This window comes from Leguminivora glycinivorella, chromosome Z (genome assembly GCF_023078275.1).
Source record: "Leguminivora glycinivorella isolate SPB_JAAS2020 chromosome Z, LegGlyc_1.1, whole genome shotgun sequence".
Lineage (NCBI taxonomy): Eukaryota > Metazoa > Arthropoda > Insecta > Lepidoptera > Tortricidae > Leguminivora > Leguminivora glycinivorella.
In genome coordinates, this window is record NC_062998.1 from 47,319,298 (window position 1) to 47,344,433 (window position 25,136).

Here is a 25,136-nt window from a genome sequence, read left to right on the forward strand (position 1 = left end):
TCTATCAATGACTACTGTGAGACTATGCTCCACAATTGCGCATCAGCGTCGTTAAGAAACCTTTTCTACTGAGTAACAATACGGAAATGTTTTTTTAGGGTTCCGTAGTCAACTAGGAACCCTTATAGTTTCGCCATGTCTGTCTGTGTCGTCCGTCCGTCCGTCCGTCCGTCCGTCCGTCCGTCCGTCCGTCCGTCCGTCCGTCCGTCCGTCCGTCCGTCCGTCCGCGGATAATCTCAGTAACCGTTAGCACTAGAAAGCTGAAATTTGGTACCAATATGTATATCAATCACGCCAACAAAGTGCAAAAATAAAAAATGGAAAAAAATGTTTTATTAGGGTACCCCCCCTACATGTAAAGTGGGGGCTGATATTTTTTTTCATTTCAACCCCAACATGTGATAGATTGTTGGATAGGTATTTAAAAATGAATAAGGGTTTACTAAGATTGTTTTTTGATAATATTAATATTTTCGGAAATAATCGCTCCTAAAGGAAAAAAAAATGCGTCCCCCCCCCCCCTCTAACTTTTGAACCATATGTTTAAAAAATATGAAAAAAATCACAAAAGTAGAACTTTATAAAGACTTTCTAGGAAAATTGTTTTGAACTTGATAGGTTCAGTAGTTTTTGAGAAAAATACGGAAAACTACGGAACCCTACACTGAGCGTGGCCCGACACGCTCTTGGCCGGTTTTTTTTAAATTGGCAATAACTCTGAAACTAGACGAAATCTAGAAAAGTTTATATGACATTTTAGTCTTAAAATGTGACCAAGAATATGCCGTTAAAGTTATATGGGTTCCTCGCGAGCACCTTGTATATCCATACTAATATTATAAATAGGAATGTGTGTGTGTCTGTTTGTTTGTCCGTCTTTCACGACAAAACGGAGCGACGAATTAACGTGATTTTGGGTGGAGATAGTTGAAGGGATGGAGAGTGACATAGGCTACTTTGCCTCTATCGAACGCGAGCGAAGCCTGGGACAAAAGCTAGTAATATTATAAATGGGAAAGTGTGTGTGTCTGTTTGTTTGTCCGTCCTTCACGGCAAAACGGAGCGACGAATTGTCGTTATTTTTTAAGTGGAGAGTTAGTTGAAGAGATGGAGAGTGACGTAGGCTACTATTTGTCTTTTCTAACGCGAGCGAAGCCGCGGACAAATGCTAGTGTGTATATATTTGGTAAAATCAAGCGAAATTAAATGTTATTGGAATGGGACGGATTACAATAGGGAGCTCGATAATTTTAAATACGAAAAATTTAACAGGTACCTAACCTAACGTTACCCAATAAACCACTCCTTTAATGGTTTGTTTACAGTCTTTTAAATACCTAAAAGGACAACCTATACGACACTATACGTATTCTAATTAAAAAAAAACGCATTTTTTAATTATAGCATTTAATGGATTTAATATTCAATCCCCATTTCAATTTTAATTTCGTGTTAAATAATTGATTGCATATGCATAGTGGCGTAAAGGTAGGTAATCTAATGTGACTTTTAACGTTGAGTAGCGATTACTTAAGGCTCGTCCACCATGCAAACAGTGCTTGTGTTAATCCTGTTCTTTTCTTTTGGTGTCCTAGGGCACCCTGACTTAAACCAGGTATGTGGGAAAGATGTGCTAGCTCGAATGATTAACTTATTATTATTATAGGTAAATTATCTGAATCTGATTGATACAACAGTAGGGCAAATCCAATTAAAATAGTTTAGGTACTTAATAAAGTTTTTACTTTACAACGCGACTACTCCAGATTGTCTATGAGTATTTTTTTAACTGCACAGTAAACGTCAACCGGAACATATAACTAGCGCCTGAAAAGAACACTATAGCAAAGACGCGTCGAGAAGACGTCTCGAGACATTGAATTGGGAAACATGTCATGGAAAGGAACATGTGGAAATAAGGAAATAATATTTGAATAAATATTGACATAGGTTATTTTTATCGTCTTATTACAGAATATAGACACCGAAGATCAGGTATGTAACGTATTTTTCGGAGAGACTAATACTCATCCATTGCTAATTGCATGTTATATTATTTTCGACAATATCATGCAATGTTATACAAATTAAGACGCTACAGGAGTGGAAAGGAGCCCCCCTTTCAATTTGAGAGTTTTAGTTAAATATATTAGTGTTATTAACTAGATTTATCAAAAAAAGTGTCCTTTCAGAACAATTGTTCTGAATTCAGTTAAAAGATATTGAGAAAACATCTTTAAAATCGAGGTTCCACTCTCGACTGTTTCTTCCTCCAATAAGGCGGTTTCTGGAAAATTTTGATGGGGTCTAGCGTCTTTATAAATAAGAATATCAAAAAAATCAAAACGGTCCGACACACATAAAAATAATAATAATCTGTGTTGAAAAAATCATTGCTCTTTCTTCAAAAACCAGAGAGGAAATAGTCGAGAGCGTTTGTATGGAGAATTGACCCCTCCTGTATCGTCTTAACATTCCTAAATTATTATAGTACATATTCCTAAATTACTTTTTACGCACTTATATCGTTATGTACTATTTTACAATAGAAGTGAGGCTATCAATTTTAATGCAAACATTAAGAAAATAATAATGTATGAGAACTGATTTGACAAAAATCTTAAAAAAAGCATTTTATGTTATTATTAATTTTATTGAATGAGTAAAAACCCTGAAGATATTAACATTTTATGTTTCCATACATATCACGAGAAGACACACTACAAATACCTATGTCAATTGTACTGCGAAAGTAAATAACATTTTTATTTACACACTCTCCATCCCTTCAACTATCTCCACTTAATAAATTACGCTCACTCCGTTTTGCCGTGAAAGACGGACAAACAAACAGACACACACTACCATTTATAATATTAGTATGAATACCTATCCTGAAGTTAAGAAAAGCCATTCATACTACGTACGCCATTATGGCGACAAATATATTGTACCTAATGCCTCCTATCACGTTACCTGACTCGTTCGTGACATCTAACTGAAATATATGGTCGAAATGAATTTTGCTAAAACTGCCACTTTTGAGAGAGAAAACTCCCAGCTGCGATAACAATAATGACGACAAAAAAGAATGCGAAGATTTAAAATTACATAATACTGATAGCCAATTTGACAAACTATAATTGAAATTAAAATAAAAGTGAAACCAACGAAGAGCCATAGTTTTATTAATTATATGTATATTACAATTCTATTACTGATGGAATGGAATGCTCTCTTATTTTTCCTGTTTATATTTGAAGGTGGCTTATTTTTATATTCACAGGAACATCACAAAATTGTTGAGGTAAAATATTATCAACACGTTGTTTTTAAAGAGCTGTGCCATTTACAAACCAAGTGTACCAGTTTCGACATTGATATTCCCGTGTGTAGAACGAGCTGATTTTATATTTTGAATTCGTATTAACATGTAAAACTAAAAAAATATTCTTTATAACCTTTTGGAGTGGTGAACAAGAAGATTTACTTATTAGTTTTTCAGGGACAATTCTTTAACAATGCTAAAACTATTTCTACAGTTTTTATTTTATTTGAGAAAAGATATTTTACGAACAATCCCGATTCGTATATAAAGTAAGATCCGCAAGGGTGGTTAAATTGAAAATTAAAATCTCGATGGTTTTTCAATTAAAAAAATGTTTCCAATAAATTATAATGCACTACTTACTTCAGTAACCACTCAATTTTTTTAACAGGATTTGCAGCAAAGATCTGTGGTAATTTTTCTCAATCTTAAATCCTTACCCCACCTTAGGAGGTAACTTTATTTGGGGAAAACGTCGTCGAACATAGTAAGTAAACCCAATAAAGTACATTTCACCAAATAAATGCATACAAAATTGCTATGGTCAACTATTAAAAGAGAAATTTTCAGGTATGAGAATTTCACATTTGAGTATTTCATTTCAACAAAATTGAATTTGTGTTTTCCTAGTTTATTTTTCCTAGCGATTGATTAAAACTATTGTTCTATAAAATTTACGCAGTAAACATCAATTATTTAAGTTAAATTACCATTTTCAACAACAATTTCACATAGTTACAACAAGAACGTACTTTGTTATTTATCTAAAATATAATTTACGTAATTTTTATCCTTCAGGAGCAGAAGGATGAATTCCTAAAATGTTGAATTTCCAAAATGTTGCATTCCTTGAAAGTTGAATTATTTAAATGTTGAGATTGCTAAAAGTTGGTTTTGCAGGGTGTTTATTATTAAAATGTTGGATTTGCATACAGTCGAATTTTTAGGGTTCCGTAGCCAACTAGGAACCCTTATAGTTTCGCCATGTCCGTCCATCCATCCGTCCGTCCGCGGATAATCTCGGTGACCGATAGTCATAGAAAAAGTATCTATTTTTCTGGGAAATCAACATTTTGGGAGTTCAACATTATAAGAAATAAACATTTTGCGAAACTAAAAATTAACAACTTTCTGGGAATGTTACATTTTGGGAATTCAACTTTCTGTTCCTGAAGGATTTCTATTTGTTAGATTTCATAGTAGCAGACAGATTCAAAAATTCATAGCAGTATACCTATAAAACTTCAATTACAGCAATGTGCAAAACAAAAACAGGTTAGTAATACTAAATTAAAGCAATCAAAATCGACTAAAATAATAAATGGACTGAACGAAGTGGACGGGTCGCTCGTGGATCGGTCAGATGCGTCGATAAGTCTGGCTCTTTCCCATTTTAAACACAAACAATTCCATTTTGCTAATAAAACACGAAAATACTTAAGCGTTCATAGGAAATTTCATCTTTTTATAGAAACTGGGAAAACAGATTAAGGTACGTGAATGACATTGATTGAAGCTATTCTTAAACTTTATAGGACAAATTGATACCTCATATGAGGTAAAGAAAAACCTCATAATTATATTCGTCTCGTCTTGCAAAAAGGATGTGCTTAACAGGCTACTGCCGACTTCAGTAGGTAATTCTGCCTTATATTTGATATTTCATTTAAGAAGCTTCTGTAGCATAATCTTTAAACGCGGCAAAGTCAACTGGAGAAGGCAAGTCCTTGTCAAAATACTTGTTTCGAAGAAACGAGTCTGAGACGAGGCGCAGACAAAAATAATAGCGGGATTGAAAAAGCGCTCCAGAAAGTAAAATTTACGTTCGATTATTTTTCCTCGTATTAACATCGATAAATAAATAAATGTCTAGACCACACATATTGGACCAATAATTTCATAACATGAATTGTTCCTAGTTCGCCGTATTTCAGTTTCGACGGATTCCTGATTCGTCGTATTGCTTTTAAGTTGCGAGTATGACTTTTCTTAATAATGTTTTCCTTTAATACAATTTTTGTCACTTGTAGTGGTGCTAGACTGTATAAATAATTAACGCATTTATTTACAGAAACTGAAGGCGTTGCTGCAGGTAATAAACTAATATCGATTGATTATTTTGTGAGTACATGAGGGATCATTACTGGTAATACGACTACCGGTTTTAAATCATGTATTAACTGGTTATATTGAATTTCGCTAATTATGTATATCCCCTTAGGTCGAATGGTCCGATTGACTAGTCCGATCAATCGGAATACGAATATATTTTTTTCCTGTTGGCTCGATTGATCGGACTCGAAGTCCTTATAGACTTCTCAAATCCTGTCAGTCCTACTATCGGAGTAATGGGTTTTTAAATGTTCGTCTACTTCCATCGATCGAACCACGAGGTCATTTTTTCTTCCTGTTGGATCGGTTGATCGGACATAACCCTAGACTTGATATTTTTCTAAGTCCGGATAACACATAATTATAAAGGTTATCTAATCTTAACTCGTTACTAGGCACTGGCATTTGATAAACTTCATGATGTCAACATCTGATCATTGTCAATTTATTGAACCGGACGGACGGAAGATGGAGGAAATGATAGATCACAGCAAAATTGTACTTTTACGCCGTGAAGGTGGTTGCGTACTACTAAATGATGAGTATCAATAACACAAAAATAAAACGTATAAAAAAAGGCCGTCAGTATGGACATGCTGCAATAAAAATACACAAAAATTTTTAGAGAATAAGATCTCCTAATATTATTTGTTAGAACTTAGATCTTTCCCTCGAAATCTCTATTTCGTGGTAGTAACATTCCGCGTCGAAAGTGAGAAAACATTTTTGATAAGTATGTTGATAGATTACAAAAGTAACCATAAAAGTACCGGTCGGACAAACAGGAAAAATAAAATTTGTGTGATCGGATTAAAAGGAATTTTCAAGGTCTCGTGGTTCGATCGATCGAACTAGACGAACATTTAAAATCCCATTACTCCGATAGTATGACTGACAGGATTTCAGAACTCTTTATAGTCCGATCAATTGAGCCAAGACGAAAAACAATATTCGTATTCCGATTGATGAGACAAGTCAATCGGACCATGCGACCTAAGAGATTATATCGGTATAAATCTCATAAGTGATATAATCGATTAACATGAAATGACCATGATGACAACGTGGAGTAAATTAGAATCCGGCTTTTATCGATAGATCAAGGACAATATGGATTAACAGAGTCTTGTAATATTTGTATTGATATTTTTTTAGGAAGACAAGAAAACCATACAGGTAATACGACAGGACTTTACATATACTATTATAAACACGACACTAACGTATGCGAAATGACATCTGCACAAAGTTTTGATCACGAACAAAGTAAATAAATAAACTAAATTCAAAAAAAGTTTAAAGTTTACATGTCTGTTAATTAAACTACTAAGTTTCATTAGCATTGGATTCCTTTTCTTGAAATTATGGTCAATCGAGAAGAGCAACGTAGCGAAACTGTATGTAATTTCTTGGATACTAATATCCTATGGCCCAATGCGAAGACCTTGTGAAGTTTTGTGGAAAGAGTTCGAGGTAACGGTCTATTACTAATATTTTTGAGTCTTTTTTCTTCACAAAAACTACCGCAAGAAAGCCTAGTTCAGGAAAACATTACAGCATTTTCGCATTTTCTAGGAGAGGTTGATTGTCAAAAATGACGGCCCGCTGAGACAAAAAATCTTAAAGAGAACTCAAAACAGCAGTCGAATGAGGGAGCAAAACTGGTTATAAATATCTTGCGAACACAGGCAACGGTATACATTCAAAAAGAGTTTAAAGTTAAAAAATGAAATAAATTTTTTTTAACATTTTTCTACGTCGTCCAGTCAAAAAATGTAAAAATAACTGTTTTTTGCATTTCTAGAGTTATATTATAACTAATAATATGTCGGTTTAAATGGAAATTTGTGGCAAGGAAAGTATTATTTTGAGAACACCAATGATCCTGCAGACATTATTGTGAAATATGTCGAGCATGCGGAGCTTTCTTAAAAAGTTTTCTTACGGAAGATAAATTTGGAACTTTAAAAAATGCTTACATTGGTGTTGTCTACAGCAATGGACTTAAAGTACCACAACTTCTGTTAGAATCTTCGCATTGGATAAAACAAACTCTTGCATTTAATATGATTCAATACTTTATTAAATAAACATAACAGATCGTAAAAAATACTGTATTATATTTATTTAATATGACATTGAATTTTGTGCAGATTTTATTCCGCATACGTTATACAGAATGTTTCAATGAACGTAGTACAAAACATGTTATTCAAACTCGTCTTCCTATTTCTAAAACACTATGCTAGGTCGCGTGTTGTTAAACTAATTAATAATTATTAGTATGTTTTCCTAAATCCTGTTATTTTGGTCACAACATGGTTACCCTACCTAGATTGTTAAAAGAAAATAGTTCGAACCTAGTTTTTTAGTATAAACTCACCTTTTTGGTTATCCAGACTGACATTTTATGAATAAAATGCGTTCTGATGTGTTACCTGTCACAATAATCAACACCTTGATAATTCGCAAATTATAAATGCAGACATCAATCGCAATGAAAAAATCAACAATGAAAGTGGTACGTTCCACAATAAAAAAGGAAAAATCTATATGTTTATATTTAAAAAAAACATATGGATTATTAACCTTGATAATTGATAAGAGACCTACAACTGACGTATAGCAAGACATGCTATGACGTCACAATGAGTGTCCACATTTCCAGAATTGGATTTATATATTTTGTTAAAAATTAGCAAAATTTAATTACGTAGAATTTTAAGATTTGAATACGTGCAATATATTCTTCGTCGTTAATAGAGCCAGAATCACTTTAACAAATCGAGGGAACTCCTCAAATTTGAAAGGCATACATATGGTGATTTTTGTGTTTTTAAAGGAACAGCATGCATTTATGTACGGAACAGTGACATTTGGTGCAGTGGAACTCCTGATGCTGGTCAGAATGGAACTCCCCTCAAATCTGAACGGCACACTTATAGTGACTTTGGTATTTTTATAAGAACAGCATGCACTTACGTCCAGAACTGTGACATTTGGTGCAGTGGAACTGCTGATGAAGAGTGAGCCGCCCCTGGTTAGAGTTCCGGTCTGATAATCATTCTCATCTGTAAGTACTTCAGAATCATCCAAATTTAAAAATTGGTTCAGAAATGATGGAGATATCGAATAACAAACATTAAAAAATATACAGACGAATGGATAACATAATCCAACATTTGAAAGTATTTATCACCAGAACCCCAAAGGAAGGCGGTTTTTTTTCTTAAAAATTATTTTGTATTACGATCATTGAAACACCCTGTATTTCCTGACAAATCTTCTGAAAGGATCAAACATTGTTTAAAATCTAGAGTTGGCCGAATATTCGGTAAGTATTCGGTATTCGGCATATTCGGCAAGTTTTTCAATGTTCGTATTCGGCCGAATAATTTGGTTTTGCCGAATATTTACCGAATAAACAAAGTAAATAACTAATGTAAATCTTACGTATTCCTTTGGATAATAATTACGCTCCTATTTTAGTAGCTTTTTAAGGAACTGCTAAAAAGAGAGAAACCTATGCGTCAAAATATAAATACAATTGTTTTGTAAAAAAGTTAAAAAAACCTTAGTTTAAGAGGTGAGAAGAGTTCAGAGCGGCTTTAACACTTAACGAAGTTTTAGTTATCTACTAAATCATAAAAACATAGTTTTAGTAACATATGTAATAGTTTAATGAACACCCCTTTTAAAACGAATAATCGGCCGAATGTTCGGTTCGGTAAGAGCTGAACCGAATGTTCGGCCGAATATTCGTATTCGGCAAAGTCCATATTAGGTTGCGAGGAATGCTGGGTAATAATCGCAGATTAATAGGGCTAAACTGCAATAAAATGTTAAAAAAGAACAAAATAAATCCTGGCAAAACAGAAGAAGTCATTTTGAATTTGCATTTTCATAACGTTTTTTATTTCTGCTTGCAGCACTCTTTGGATATGATAGAGGTATTATTAACATTACGTAAACACACATCCATATCCAGTTAGGTGAGATAGGGATAAGACTGGTAAAAGAAAAATAAGCAGGGAATCATCATAATGTTTCATTTGCCTCGAGCAAACAAAGTTATCCTACGTGGTCTTATTTAATTCGATTATTCTCCTAAAATGTATGTAATATAAAAATTAATGGAATGTAAAGAAATTTGCATCTTTTTTCCGGTGTGTGGATTTCGGTTAGTACTTATTAGTATCTAATTATCTCGGTATTTTGTTGCTTTTGTGATTAATATTAGCATTTTTTCTCACAGTCCTGCAAAAAAAGGAATGTGGTAAGTAATTTCATTCAGGTATTAGTTTGACTGTATTATTTCGTTATCTTCTAATTTTTAGTTCAGTGTGTTTTCCTAATAGTAGGGGTATACTCTTGGGTCGACACGTTTGTTTTTCATCACGTTCCTATATTATCATATATAATTTCTTGGTCATAAGATGGTAGTTAGACTACCTTAATGGACTACTGAAAAAGAAAGCTCGGCATTCTAAAAAAACGCTAAATAAGTTGTTCGTCTATATATTCCATATGTATACCATGCATAACTTTGATCAAGTATAGCAAAGGTTACCAATGCAGGTCCTGTTATATTTGGGTAACTTTTATTTTTCACACTTAATCGTAAAGTCGTAAACTGTGTAAAAAAAACTTGAATACCATAATGTACCAATAAGGAAATATTGATAATAGTTTTTAATGGATGCATGCCATGACACTAATAACAGTGAATCGGATTTTACCCTATTTCCAGTCGTAGGTACTACCTTAGTATTTAAAAAAAATAGCTTTTAAAGAATTCAATTTTAATGATGTTTTCTTACAGGATTATTTATCACAAAACCAGGTAGGTTTTGGCATACTAACTTACAATTATACTTCCCTCTAGATTATTTTTGGTATAATAATGTTTGAGGGTAAACCTATGGATGCTTGCAACAACTTAGCTCTTACGTAGTGTACACGATTGTTTTTTATCGCATCCCCTAAAGTTTAACAGGTCTAATTGTAGTCTAGTCTCGACCGATATTACCATAATTTCAGAAGTGATAAGTGGCCAATATTTCAGTTATTATTTAGAGTTTTAGTATTGCAGTGTCATCTCTAAAGTTAGTAGAACTAACTTAATACCGAAAGCCAAAAATTTTGTGACTGTAACCATGCCTTATTATATTGTTATAGATGCTTAGAAAAGAAAATGAGGTATTTAAAAATTATTTTTGTGCATTGTATTAAATAACAAATCTTTCGTGAGACATTTTGACTTTTTAACAACAGGTAGTGTAAAATTTAGCGTAAATTCGCACCAGTATGTATCAATTCAATGAAAAATAATTCAATAAAAATATGTAAACGATTCACTTTGAGCCGAAAACCCGTCCTATTATTAGGTACTTATACTATTAGAAGACAATATTAAGGCAAATCCATACAATAAATGTCATTATACATATCTTACTAAAGACTTCATCAAATCATATTTACAGATGTTGAAAGAACAAGTAGAGGTAAATAATTTACATATCTGTTATAAAATATTGTTGCTGTCATACATAGTCCTGATAGAAACTTTTTGTTCAAGATTTATAAAAGTAAATGTATTATACTAGAAGTAATGCAAAGATCTCAGAAGGTAAAAACCAAAAAGTAAACGCAAAAAACATTGTTGCGTCATCTACTTGATATACTTCTTTTTTTCTGTTTTATTTTACGTAAATCAAAAAATAATTCAGATTAGATTCCAACAGATTAATTGCGACAACTCACATTTTAACTAAATTAAACTGAATCAATTTGTTTTATTCTTCAGGAATGCACTGCGTCTAAACAAGTAAATATGTTTAAGTTTACTTTAAAAACTCAATTAGAAATGAAGTACTTATGACAGTACCTAACAAGTTTTCTGTATTTTTCAGGAAAGTGACAGAATTAAAGAAGTAAATATTACCTGCATTTGTTATAATCAAAATCATACTAATGAGCTATCGATTCGTTATCTATGAAAAATGACTCATTTCTTAACTATATCAAGTTTTACATAGGTCGCAGTTTTATTTATTATTAAATTAGTTATATTTCGGTTTTGAAGGAAGTAGACAGAGAAAACCATGCTAAACTATATTTCCCAAAATACTAGGTATTTAAAAATATTTAGCAAAGGAACTCATCGGAAATTAACACACGTCTTTGTACCATATCATGACCGTGCTAGGAGCGTACACGGCACGAAATATTACGCGATACAGGTCTACCTTGGCCACTGAACGTGTCGACGGCGTTCCATATCCGATCGAACCCCATATGCAACCCGTTTGATGACCGTATGCAACCCGTTTGATGACCGTAGTTATTATGCAACCTGTTTGATACAGCCTGTACGATGCCAGTATACGTGTCCATCCGTCTCATTCTCGCATGCGAAAATATTAACAATATCAAACAATGACTTATGTACACCCTTATTCATTTTTCAGTAGGTACCTATCCAACAATATATCACACGTTAGGGTGTAAATGAAAAAAAAACCACCCCACTTTACGTGTAGGCGGGGGGGGGGGGGGGCTTACCCTAATAATTTCAGCTTTCCAGTGCTAACGGTCACTGAGATTATCCGCGGACCGACGGACGGACGGACAGACATGGTGAAACTATAAGGGTTCCTTAGTTGAATATGGAACCCTAACAAAGGTAGACGTAACTGGATTCATGATTGTTTAAAAGATCGAAGACAGGAGAGTAATTGGATCTTCTACAGACATTTACTTGACGACGAAGGAAAGTTTAGAATGTCCACGTACCAACACAGAATATGTATTATAGTACAGTACCAATTTAATTAATTGCAACGCATTTAGGTACAACGCGTATGCAAAGATCATCAAACGCGGTTAAGTACAACCCGTTTGCTCTTGCAGATACCAGCTTGCCACAGTCGCGTGTCTTGCACGGCGCACCGTTAAAAATATTCTCGCTAACAATAGTTGCCGGGCTGTGCATGTTCATCTCATACGTTTTCATACAAAGAATGTTTTTGACGGATCCGCGTTCGTTAGCAAAAAAAAAAACGCTAAGTATTCATTTGATAAGTGACACTATTGCGATATGAAATTGCGAGAATTTGAAATTTGGCCAAAAGCTTTTCGACCAAACGGAAGAACACCTGGGCTACCTAATCTACCTATTGTAATAGTGTTGATTATTGCCAAATGCGTGTAACGAAACGCAAGTACAGGCTATTATGAATGTTCCAATACTCTTTAATGTAGTGTCAATAAACTGTCAGTGACAGTGAGTGCATTTGTTTTAGTACAGACGATTTTGTTATTCATGTTTGGAATGAACTGAGGAACTTCTAGAAAATCCATACAGAGCGAGACTGACTGTGCTCACAGTCAGTACTGAATGTAAATATGTACTTTTAATTTATAATAATACATGAAGTGTCTTTAAACTATTGTTTTATTCATAAACATTACACCTATAATATGTAATTATGTTTCAGGAAGCTGCTGCAAAGTTGGAGGTACAGTACGTGACCGTACAATGTCACTGTCTTCCATGTTTTGTCAGGTTTTTCATAGAAACAAATTCATAATTCGATAATACTCGTATTTACAAAATGGATGTGTAATCAATTTATTTTAAGTCTCTTGGATTTATCCTTATATACTTAAATAGGTAAGATATTGATTAGGCAGAATATTTATAACTCGATTATTATGCTTTTAAACTAGCTCTACAAGTCAGACGCCGGGAAAGAAGGGCTTATAGGCTGAGTAGGTATATCCTGCTGAGCGTAGCGAAGACGGATAGTGATACGAAGCCTGGTAAGCCCTTTTCACGGCGAGGAATGCATAGTGCTTTTCTCAAACTTACAATGAAATAGGCTAAAAACTGACTTTGAGAACCAACCTTCCATTTAAAAAAAATTTCATACGCCGTTACGTATCTTACTTTGGATTTCGGAGGCAGTAATAAGTTACTCATGTCTACTTTTGCCTCCGCTCGCAATTCCGGAGGTGTATCTACACTTTAAATCCACATCCACGTCACTTTTGTCCGAACTCATTTTGAAATTTGAAAAAGCTCTGTGATAAGATTTTGATAAATCCGAGAAAACATAATTATATTTTTTCTACTCGTCAACTTTAATCTGTCTATTAAATAGGACACCACAGACTAAACTATAAGTGCTGACTTTTCAGTGTTAGATAGTCTTTGACACTAAGTCAACTATAATATTTCATTACATTTCACTTTTAGTTAACTGTAATAATTTCAAAAATAGAACTTCATGCAAGTTCTTTACTAATTTGCGATACCTGGCAAATTTGCCTGCATCTGATACACATTTTTTTTATCTATCGCGTTATCGACCAATCATTTTCATTTTCATTTCTTTCATTTTCATTTCATTTTCATTTCATTTTTCATTTCATTTTTCATTTCATTTTTCATTTCATTTTTCATTTCATTTTTCATTTCATTTTTCATTTCATTTTTCATTTCATTTTTCATTTCATTTTCATTTTCATATTTTTCGTCCATTGATGATGAAGATGATGACTCATAGAAAAAGTATTGTATACAATAGTGATATAATTAAGATTTTCACTCTCGTACCGTACTATTAGGTCACTCAGCAAGCTTCGTGGCCTAAACATGGTACTCGACTGAAAAGCTTTGTATTATATCACGATTGTATAAAATACTATTATTTAATTTCCGCGCTTAAACTTTTTTTTAAATCTGTTTGAGGTAACCTTTTAAACGGTGACATTTACCGTATTATAGTCTGGCAAAAAAGAGTAGAAATTAATAGGGGCCGCCACCGTCTATATAAACCGTTTTGCTTTTTTTTTCTGATGATTGCGTATTTATTCTGTGGCGTTGGTGGCGTTGTGTCAGAATTTGACGTTTAGAAACAAACGACTGGAGCATTGCAGGCTTAGGTGTGGAAATTACTATGAAATTCCATTACATATCTTCACTCAGCGCACCAGATACGTAGTACTTCCCGACCTAATTTAAAGTACGTCATGACAATTGACAACATTTCATTGCAAGTTTGAGTAAAAAATACATTATATTCCTTTAATATTTGCCAGGCTTTAACGTTTTTATGAATCAATGCCCTTTTCATTGATAAATTATGACTCCAAGAAATCAGACAAGTGAAAAAACTGGACATCTTCTTATCCAGGTGTAGCCTTCGACGGATTCCAATTCAAGTACCGTGCCTATTTATGGTAAACGCCTCAGAACAGTCAGAACATACCGCCAATTTGATAGTCATGATTATTTTAAAGTTTATTACCAGAAGATGCAAAATAATTTTCCCCTCACTAGCTCGGAAACACGTGTTTAGTCTTTTAATACCAGCGGGTAAAAACGCATTTTAGCCACTAGTGGGTAAAGTAATTTGACCTTGAATATAGCCAAATTTTCTGCCTTAAAATTGATAAAAGTGGGTTTATCTAGTGATGAAGATGTTTTACCACCTGTGGAAACTACTGGAAGCAGTGATAAACGCGTTTTTTGCGTTGTGCTTTCCTCGCTATAGTGAGGGGAAAAGTTTTGTGTTACACACGGTGCAAATGTATTTTACTTCTCGTGCATTGAAAAACTCCCCAAGTTCAGGATTCTATTTTCGAACCACTCACTTCGCTCGTAGTTCAACTATAGAATCTTTTCACTTGCTCGTTTTTCAATTCCACACTCGGCGTTAAAAAACAACTTTGCAGCCTTGTATAACAAATAACTATTTCAGTTATTGTAGTGGCTGGAATATTCTCAATGAATCAGTGTAAAAGTAATTACATTAAGCTAATTTGGATAAATACGAAATCGATTTCTAAATGCGGATAAGACAATTGCATATTATGTGAAACAAGTAATTCTGAAATTTTAATATATTAAGATATGGGTTTGAGGTTATGTACGTGTACAAGTATTTTTGGTTTACAAAATCCATAAAAGATATTATATTTTAAATATTGGGATGACAAGTCTCTGCTTTACGGAACAGGGTTATTTACTTAGTCTTATTAAAATGATCTAGCCTTATTCATAAATTGCAGGAATGTTCTGCCGCTAAAGAGGTAGGTACTTATGTTATTAGACCTTCCGCAATATTTTTTATCATAACACGTTGCAGTAAACCCAGCTGTACTTGTATTATATTTTCAGTTCACTTTTGGCACATATGTATCTAATCTACTTCATTACATTTTTATGATTTGGTCACTAATTCACTATTGACCAAAACGAACTAAATATAAATTGGGTTGGGACAGCCTTATGTATTTTGTATAAAATATAATAGATGTACAATAGTATTTTTAAGAAGTAGAAAGTTAGTATTGGTATAGTTAAATAAACTTCATAACAACCCTTTTTTTCGATAATAGAGGATGAATCTTAAGTCGTGAACATAAATAAATATTTTAGCTCCATAAACACTTAACTAGAACCATCGCAATAAAAACAATAAATATTGCATGTGTTAAAAATATATATTTCTGTTCACGACTTAGGATTCACCTGTATACAATATAAGATAAAAAAAAAACGGCCAAGAGCGTGTCGGGCCACGCTCAGTGTAGGGTTCCGTAGTTTTCCGTATTTTTCTCAAAAACTACTCAATCTATCAAGTTCAAAATAATTTTCCTAGAAAATATTTATAAAGTTCTACTTATGTGATTTTTAGGGTTCCGTAGCCAAAATGGCAAAAACGGAACCCTTATAGTTTCGTCATGTCCGTCTGTCCGTCTGTCCGTCTGTCCGTCTGTCACAGCCGATTTACTCGGAAACTATAAGTACTACAGTGATGAAATTTGATGGGAATATGTGTTGTATGAACCGCTACAAAATTATGACACTAAATAGTAAAAAAAAGAATTGGGGGTGGGGCCCCCCATACATGTAACTGAGGGATGAAAATTTTTTTTTCGATGTACATACCCGTGTGGGGTATCAATGGAAAGGTCTTTTAAAATGATATAAAGTTTTCTAAAAAACATTTTTCTTAAAGTGAACGGTTTTTGAGATATCAGCTCTCAAAGTCGTAAAAAGTATGTCCCCCCCCCTCTATTTTTATAACTACGGGGTATAAAATTCTAAAAAAAATAGAGGTGATGCATGCTAATTAACTCTTTCAACGATTTTTGGTTTGATCAAAGTATCTCTTATAGTTTTTGAGATAGGTTGATTTAACTGTAATTTTTTTGCTGCTACGGAACCCTTTGTGCGCGAGCCCGACTCGCACTTGGCCGGTTTTTTTCATATTTTTTAAATATATGGTTCAAAAGTTAGAGGGGGGGACACACACACTTTTTTTCCTTTAGGAGCGATTATTTCCGAAAATATTAATATTATTAAAAAATGATTTCAGTAAACCCTTATTCATTTTGAAATACCTATCCAACAATATATCACACGTTGGGGTTGGAACGAAAACAAAAATCTGAACCCACTTTACATGCAGGGGGGGTACCCTAACAAAACATTTTTTTCCACTTTTTATTTTACCACTTTGTCGGCGTGATTGATATACATATTGGTACCAAATTTCAGCTGTCTAGTGCTAACGGTCACTGAGATTATCCGCGGACGGACGGACGGACGGACGGACGGACGGACGGACGGATGGACGGACGGACGGACAGACAGACATGGCGAAACTATAAGGGTTCCTAGTTGACTACGGAACCCTAAAAATGTTACGAAACTAAACATGATTGTCTCGTACTGCTGACGAAACTGTTACTTACCCAATTTATATTTAATTAATTTTGGTCAGTAGGTAGTCACCAAAACGCACATAAAATGTATTGTTAAACATATTTGTCACTGGTTCCGAGAGTGACTTAACATATGAATTAACATATGAGTTTTGGTGAAAGTGACGAATGTGTCCTAGATCTATTTTTGCAACTTGATCCATTGCAATAATATAAAATGCAAATAATAATAGTGTTTTTTATAAAATGCGTTTCAAAAAAGTAATTTACCTACTGCTTAAAATACTATCTGCTCATATCTCCGCTGGTGCTGTTATGCTGTGAATCTATTCTTTTTACTAATTTTGACATTTCGATTGAAATTCATTTACTTACCCAGGAATTATGACAAAAAATGACCATAAACTTCATAGAAATGTTCAAATTATGCTATCTTTTTGACAGGCTCAAGACAGGGCCCTGGAAGTAAGTTATATTCTAATTCAGCATTATCATGAATATTCGTATAAGATAGCCAAACACACACACTTTCTCTATCATTCTTCCTAACTGGAGTAACTGGCGCGCCAGAGCCAGACGTGCCAGAGCCATCTAGAGCGTTTCGATCGGCGCACGGCGTTTATAGCGTCAACGTTTGTCATTTCGGCTTGGCTGGCAGGGTAATTTGCGGAAATCAATACTAATACGATTATGTTACTTCGAAATGTGCCTGAATAAGAAAAAGGCAAGCAATAAATATAATCATATACGTCAAAGACTACTTACGAAAATGATGAATAATTATTGAGTGGCGAAAGAAAATGTGACGACTTTAAGAACTACTTACACAAAATATTGGGATAATGCTAGACGATTATCATGTATCTTCAATAAATCTGCGATCAATTAGTTTAAAAAGTATTTTTTACAAATCGGTTCATGATTTATTATTATTAAGCATATATTTATTTCAAACTAAGCAGGCAAAATTTTTGTCTTATATTTTATTTTGTTACTTGCAGGCAAAAATTGAGGATATTAAGGTAGGAGGGCAACTGATTTGGGCGGTAGGTGTGAGTTTCGACAGAAGCCAGTTGAGATTTTGGACAAAATCTCTATAAGTTAGATTCTAGTTACTTCAGATTACCTATAAGTAAGTAGTTCGGTTTCTGAGTGAGACGGTTTCGGAAAAAAACTTATGAATTTTAAGTCACTTTTTTTTAATTCAATTTCTGAGTAGGTCAGATTCTTAGCAGGTTACGGTCATTATAGTATCAAATCAGATGACCATTAAGTTTGATACGAAAAAATGCGATTTCTCATTTGGTCCGATTTTAATAGAGTTAATTTTGAAATATGTCAAATTATGACCAGTGCTCGGACAAGTCATAGCAGAAACAGATATGGACATGGGACAAGACTATTATAGAGTCGAGACTTAAGATGATTATTTTTATCTAAAGCTGATATTATCGTAATTCATAATTTAACATTAGACCTTTTTAGTCGCATATCTGTCATGGATTTATCAAAGTGGCATGCTTGAAATAGTTTTATGGTGACAATTTAAATTAATACAATTATTTGCTTAATTATGGTTATTTCTAAATATTTTAAATATGGTGCAAATAATAGTACATTACTACAGAGGCCGGGACAAAGGGGGTTGCCGGCCGAAGACATATAGTAACTTTGGATGGCTGTATCTCCTAAACGGTGCGTCGTAGTGCAAAAATAATCGAATTTTCGTTTCCCTTTGTGACCCTGTATACGCTTATAAAAAAACAAAAAGTTAAAAAAAAAATCAAAAAAAACGAAAAAAAATTTTTTTGTATGAAAACGCACCCAAAATCAAATATTGTCTAGGGCCCGTACCAGTTGCAGTCGGCACGTCTATAAAGCCCCTTATAGTTTTTTTTTTAATTGGCTAAATACCTGGATGTTATGTCACAATTATCTGTGTTTGGAAATTAAAAAACCGGCCAAGAGCGTGTCGGACCACGCTCAGTGTAGGGTTCCGTAGTTTTCCGTATTTTTCTCAAAAACTACTGAACCTATCAAGTTCAAAACAATTTTCCTAGAAAGTACTTATAAAGTTCTACTTTTGTGATTTTTTTCATTTTTTTTAAACTTATGGTTCAAAAGTTAGAGGGGGGGGACGCACTTTTTTTTCATTTAGGAGCGATTATTTCCGAAAACATTAAGATTATCAAAAAACGATCTTAGTAAACCCTTATTCATTTTTAAATACCTATCCAACAATATATCACACGTTGGGGTTGGAACGAAAAAAAATATCAGCCCCCACTTTACATGTAGGGGGGGTACCCTAATAAAACATATTTTTTCATTTTTTATTTTTGCACTTTGTTGGCGTGATTGATATACATATTGGTACCAAATTTCAGCTTTCTAGTGCTAACGGTTACTGAGATTATCCGCGGACGGACGGACGGACGGACGGACGGACGGACGGACGGACGGACGGACGGACGGACGGACGGACGGACAGACAGACATGGCGAAACTATAAGGGTTCCTAGTTGACTACGGAACCCTAAAAAGAGGACTTTGCCGGCCTTGGCCTGCAAGGTTTGTATGAAATTCCATTATCTATCAATCGTCCTAGCCGCACCTGCAACGTCATACTTCGCTGCCAATTATAAGGCACATAACATCAATATTTCATACCATGTTTGAGAAAATATAATTAATAAGTGGATTAAGGACTACCCCGAGCTCTGTTATCAGGAAAATGACAATGAAATATTGTGTACCTACAGCATGTGACATTCGTATTAAACAGTTAAAGAAAGATTATATTGATAAACATATTAGGTCAAAAAATCACAAATAATTTTCAAAAAGTATCTGCGGTGCCCTTGAGAAATACCTGATAGAATAGAATAGAATAGAATAAATTTTATTCGTAAACACACAAAAGAGAAAAATATTACAAATAGGAACACATAAAAACGAGAAGGTGCCACGAAATGGCACCATGAATCCTGAATCCTGTATTAGAAAAAAAAAATTTGGGTGAATATTACGAAAGATGTCATACAAGTGTTTCGGCAGTTTCGAGTAAAAGGTTCGAAATTATTTTATAACAACTGTTTACTTTTTTATATGCAGAAGTTTATGGTTGCGTATGTGCAATGCAACCATCAGCATTAAAAAAAAGATAATGGAAATACCTTCACACATGTATGGTGAATTTTGGGTTGCAGTAATAAATGTCATTGAAAAATATAATTAAATAATATTGTACATAATGCGACTCTATTGATCTTGTTCTATTGCAGCCTTGCGATTGTATTGCGATGACTTGTCCGAGCACTGATTATGACAAATTTATCCTAAAACATGCCGTATCTTAGTAGGACAGTTTCTGTATGCGTTATATTCTAAAAAAGCCATGTATAATCGGTAAGTCAAAAATATGTTGCAATTATATTTGAAAGTAGATATTGAAGTTATTGGCCACTTGAATGTGAAACATGATACGATAAAGGTGCGACAAAGGTGTGGGGAGCATGCGGTAAAAACGGTACGGCTACGATGCGTCACTACGTTTCCGTATATACCGTCGTCGTTTTTTGAGCAGCGGTGTCCGGAGCCTGCAAGGAGAAGGTGGCAGAGTCGTTCGACCAATTCAGCCTATATTCGAAGAATCATTGCAAGAACTCGAAGACCTGCATCACTTAATATTACTGCCTACCTTTTCCTCAAAAAAAGACTCGTTGTACGCGTGGAAGAAAAGAGCTTTAGGAACGAACGAGGCAAAATCTAATAGTCCAAATGATGTGACAGTACCACCAAAAATCATAAGCAATATTTTTTTGATTTGCGAGACAGGATTTGGCGACAAAAGTTTAAAAAAAAACTACCAGATTCCTCGGGGATGGTACTTTCAAAGTTACACCGAAACCATTTTGCCAACTCTACACAATACATGTAATGTTGAATTACAAGTTTGACAGTTGCGCACCATCGTGCCAGTCATCTACGCTCTTCTGCCGAACAAAGAGGAACAGACGTACCTACGTCAGATAATTTGACACATGCAAGACCATACTAGATATAGATATTGAACATTTCAAGGCCGATTTTGAGCTTCCAGCTTTGAATTCCGTGTCAAATGTATACTTCTGTAACGGGATGCTACTTTCATTACATGAAAGCGATTTGGAAAAAATCCAGAGAAATAGATATCTGCAAGGATGATGGAATCAAATTCGTCAATCTATTGACATATGTACCATTACTGCCGATTGAATATATGATAAATGCATGGGCTACTCTCATCGAAACATTTCTGCATGTGCCAAACATAGAAATATCGTAAATATTTCGAAACATTGGTTTTCATTAATCACCCCTGAAGTGGATAACTGCTCGGAAGAAAAGTATCGCACAACAAATCACCTGGAAGGATGGCATAACAGGCTGAACAAAAAAGTCTGTAAACAATCGAATATATTCAAGTTTTTGTTCACCTTAAAAAATGAGGCAAGACATCACGACGTAACCATAAAACAAGCATATATTCACCGAGAAAGAAACTAAAAAATCAAGGAGAGTCGACCTTAAATATTATACGCACGTAGGAATTTGATTCAAGACGTGAAAAAAAAACTCTCAGCATACTGGATTTTCTAAAAAAGGCGTCTTACTTAAACTTCGTAAGACATACCAAGAGTAATCTATTTGACAATGACAAAGGCCCTGAGTGCAACAGTTCTAGTTCTGATTGTGATTCTTCAAGTAGTTCCGATAACGAAAAATTCTAAACCACTGCTACTAGTGATTTAGAATAACCCTAGTGAGATATTTTATTAGTTTTAAAAGTTAAAAGAACCTAATTTCGATTCGGTAAACGAAATTAGGTTCTTTAACTTTTAAAATATAAAATTAAAAAAAAATAGAAAAAGCGTAATTTTGTTGAGTTTGATTCTTTTTTATTTCATTGTAAGCGGAAACAGTTCGTTTTCTTATTAATAAACAATATTTCAATATACCTACACATTTTTTTCTTACTGACTGTACTTTCACTTTACTGACCCGTAAATCGATTGACAAATTATTTACCATACTAGCAAATTAGCAATACAACCTAAGTATATGGAACCCAATTCATCGCAAAATGTTGAATTCTTATAACGTTGAAATATTGTACTTTTTTTTGGTCCTAATAGGAGAAAAAAATTGTCCCAAGATTTCCAGACATTTTTGGGATTGCCCATCCCATTACCGATATAGCTATGAAAAAATGGTAAACGGAATGGAAAACAAATCTTGGGACAGTTCCTTTCTCCTATCAGGCTATCAGGATTAAAAGAGTCCGCGATTCTTTGAAGAAATCACATAAAAATTACCAAATAAACCAAATACCGTTTAACACTAAAGACCTACTTAATCTTTCTGGTATATTAGCCCATTGGTTGACTGGTAGAGAATGTCTCAAAGCATTAAGTTCGCCATTTATACTTCTGTATTGTGCAATAAAGTTTAAATAAATAAATAAAAAAGTTTAAATATGGGTGCATTGAGATAATTTCGACATAAAGAAATGCTCGGGTAATTTCAAAAGGGGAATCTTGATATGATGGAAATAATGGTGATTTTTATGTGACTTTCGAAATTAGACGACGTTTGAAATTACCCCAATGCACCAAAATCTGACATACTCACAATTAGACAAAACTGTTATTCGGGCTTTGTAGTAGTAATCTGACGTACTCAGAATTTGAGAATCTAATTACACAGATTTTGGATTATAAAGAATTTGATGTTTTAAGAACTATAATTTGAGATAGTTAATATTTATTCAATTAATTAAAAGTTAATACAATAAATCCTTAATTACTAACAATTACACATAAACAAATTTAAGAACTTGATTAAATTGAGAAACTGGCAATGTTAGAGTCAGACTTATCCACATTTTGTCCAACAACTCAGTTCTGGTTTCTTTCGAAACTGACACCTACCGCCCAAATCGGGCAACTTACTACTGTTGTAAAATTAATATAAATACAAATACCAACTCATTAATTTAACATTAACATTTACAGGAGAAAGACAGGATACTTATGGTGAGACTGCTTATTTTATTATATCACCCATTCAACCTTATAATTTGATTAATGGACATTATAATTACTCCTACTACGTTAATCGTATTATACATTGAAAACGAGCCCTGGAGCACGTTTTCTAGTCTATATAATTCATTTTATGAGGTTCAAAGGACTAATCAAGAATAATCTTTTTATTAAGAAATCCTTAGATAGTTACGTGTTGATAGCAACAAATCCAAGTAAACAATATAATATATGTCATTTTTTCTTAGAGGAAAAAAAAAGAAAAATAATAATTACATTTAGGTTTCATTTAGAAAGGCCTATTTCCAAGTAGAGGAACCTGTGTTCCTTCTCTCAATTCATTTTCAAGTAGGAGACTCATTCAGACAACGACACAGTTGAGGCCAAGACACTCAAGACAAGAAGGCGCAACATGACCTTGAGATGTGGAGGGCCTATACAACAACAAGAAGAACAACAAAAGAGACAATGTTTAGACGAGAAAATAGTGATTAAGATGGATCACTCGATATATGACATTTTTATTTCGTTATTATTTTCAATTTACAATTTATTACTAGCGTGTATTTCTCTATGAAAAGAAATGTGTGTTTTCTTTAAATAAAATATGAATTTATGAATATGAGATTTAGAATGTCATGTTTGACATTACATTCTTGTAATATTTCTATGATTACATTGATATTTTTTTTTATATGCCAGTAGTGACATTGACAATCATCCCTACCTAAAGAGGTTTACCTACATTTTGGCCGCCCTTGAGGAACCTGCGGGTTAGCACATGACATGATTGCTGCGAGATAGATCACACGTCTTGTTCTAATTGTATTAATCACAGTCATATGGACGGGTAGTCCACCTCGCGGCAACATATTCTCGCGCCAATCAATGTGCTAAAACAAAGATTAAAAAAAAAATACTTGCTCAGCCACCAACAGAAAATTTGAGAAGTTGTCTTTAGTTTATATTTTTACTTACTACTTAGGTCACGTTCCCGTAGGATACGATATGCTTTTTAAACTGTTACTCTCGCCCTTTTATAAGCCATCGTAAGTAGTCAAATACCTACACTAGTTTATAAGTAATTTTTTGATTTAAAATCGATTGTAATATTGATGTTCTTATCACTGATTTAGTTTGTCACTGTCAGTTTAGTACACGTAGCTACCGCAACATAGCGCTGGTTGCAATGGCAAGCTTAAAAGTACGTACAGCCAATCGGTGTTCGACTCAATAAAACGGTACGATTCCCAGTAAGATACCCAGGCAACCAAACATATTTACTAGTATATTTTTTTAATTGTAAATTATGTCCGTTGGGTTAGCAGGTGTAAAGTTGTCTGAGATAAAAAAACCACACACTTGTAAAAGTTTATTGTGAGGCCAATTTCAGGAAAACTTATTTAATGATTATTAAATAATTTAAGACGGAACAAGCCAGAAGAAGCCATCCCACCCTCGGAGGAAAAATAAATTTCCTCCGAGATCCCACCCAATGTCCCATCATCCAAATACCAAATAGAAGTTTATTTTTCCTCCGAGACCAAAGTGGTATTTGGAAGAAGTGGTGTTAAGTTCTGAGGTTATTAGAAGAGTGAATCGCGAGGCTAAGCATAACCGGCCCAAGAGAATCTCCTTGCTGGCAGCCGACAAACGAGGTACCTAATTTCTTTGTCACCAAACATTAATTTGGTCGGACTGGCATAGCACTGCGCTGAATAATCAAATATTTCTGGGATTTCTTTCTGAAATCTAAAAGTATACCCCGGTCGCCCGAATTAAAAGCATCACTAACGTCAAATTTAACATTTCCAAATAGGAATTTGTTTGAAATGAGCGTGTAGCGTGTACAGCACCCGCCTTTGACACTG

The 25,136-nt window shown here is 34.0% G+C and overlaps 1 protein-coding gene across 2 annotated transcripts in view; it reads left to right on the plus strand.

The window, feature by feature from the left end:
- Positions 1-1,518: 1,518 nt before the first annotated feature.
- Positions 1,519-25,136, plus strand: part of LOC125241046 (microtubule-associated protein 1A) — a 33,199-nt gene continuing 9,581 nt past the window's right edge. Inside the window, exons 1-20 of one of the 2 annotated variants that reach the window (XM_048149328.1) lie at positions 1,519-1,615; positions 1,975-1,995; positions 3,287-3,307; positions 3,720-3,740; positions 4,583-4,603; positions 4,800-4,820; positions 5,400-5,420; positions 6,596-6,616; positions 9,370-9,390; positions 9,696-9,716; positions 10,263-10,283; positions 10,619-10,639; positions 10,924-10,944; positions 11,247-11,267; positions 11,353-11,373; positions 12,940-12,960; positions 15,518-15,538; positions 17,624-17,644; positions 18,181-18,201; positions 23,236-23,256. In XM_048149328.1, the coding sequence (XP_048005285.1) occupies positions 1,547-1,615; positions 1,975-1,995; positions 3,287-3,307; positions 3,720-3,740; positions 4,583-4,603; positions 4,800-4,820; positions 5,400-5,420; positions 6,596-6,616; positions 9,370-9,390; positions 9,696-9,716; positions 10,263-10,283; positions 10,619-10,639; positions 10,924-10,944; positions 11,247-11,267; positions 11,353-11,373; positions 12,940-12,960; positions 15,518-15,538; positions 17,624-17,644; positions 18,181-18,201; positions 23,236-23,256 (468 nt within the window). In that variant the 5' untranslated portion in view covers positions 1,519-1,546. The remainder of the gene's footprint in view (positions 1,616-1,974; positions 1,996-3,286; positions 3,308-3,719; positions 3,741-4,582; positions 4,604-4,799; positions 4,821-5,399; positions 5,421-6,595; positions 6,617-9,369; positions 9,391-9,695; positions 9,717-10,262; positions 10,284-10,618; positions 10,640-10,923; positions 10,945-11,246; positions 11,268-11,352; positions 11,374-12,939; positions 12,961-15,517; positions 15,539-17,623; positions 17,645-18,180; positions 18,202-23,235; positions 23,257-25,136) is intronic. The other variant, XM_048149329.1, reaches the window with a different exon arrangement.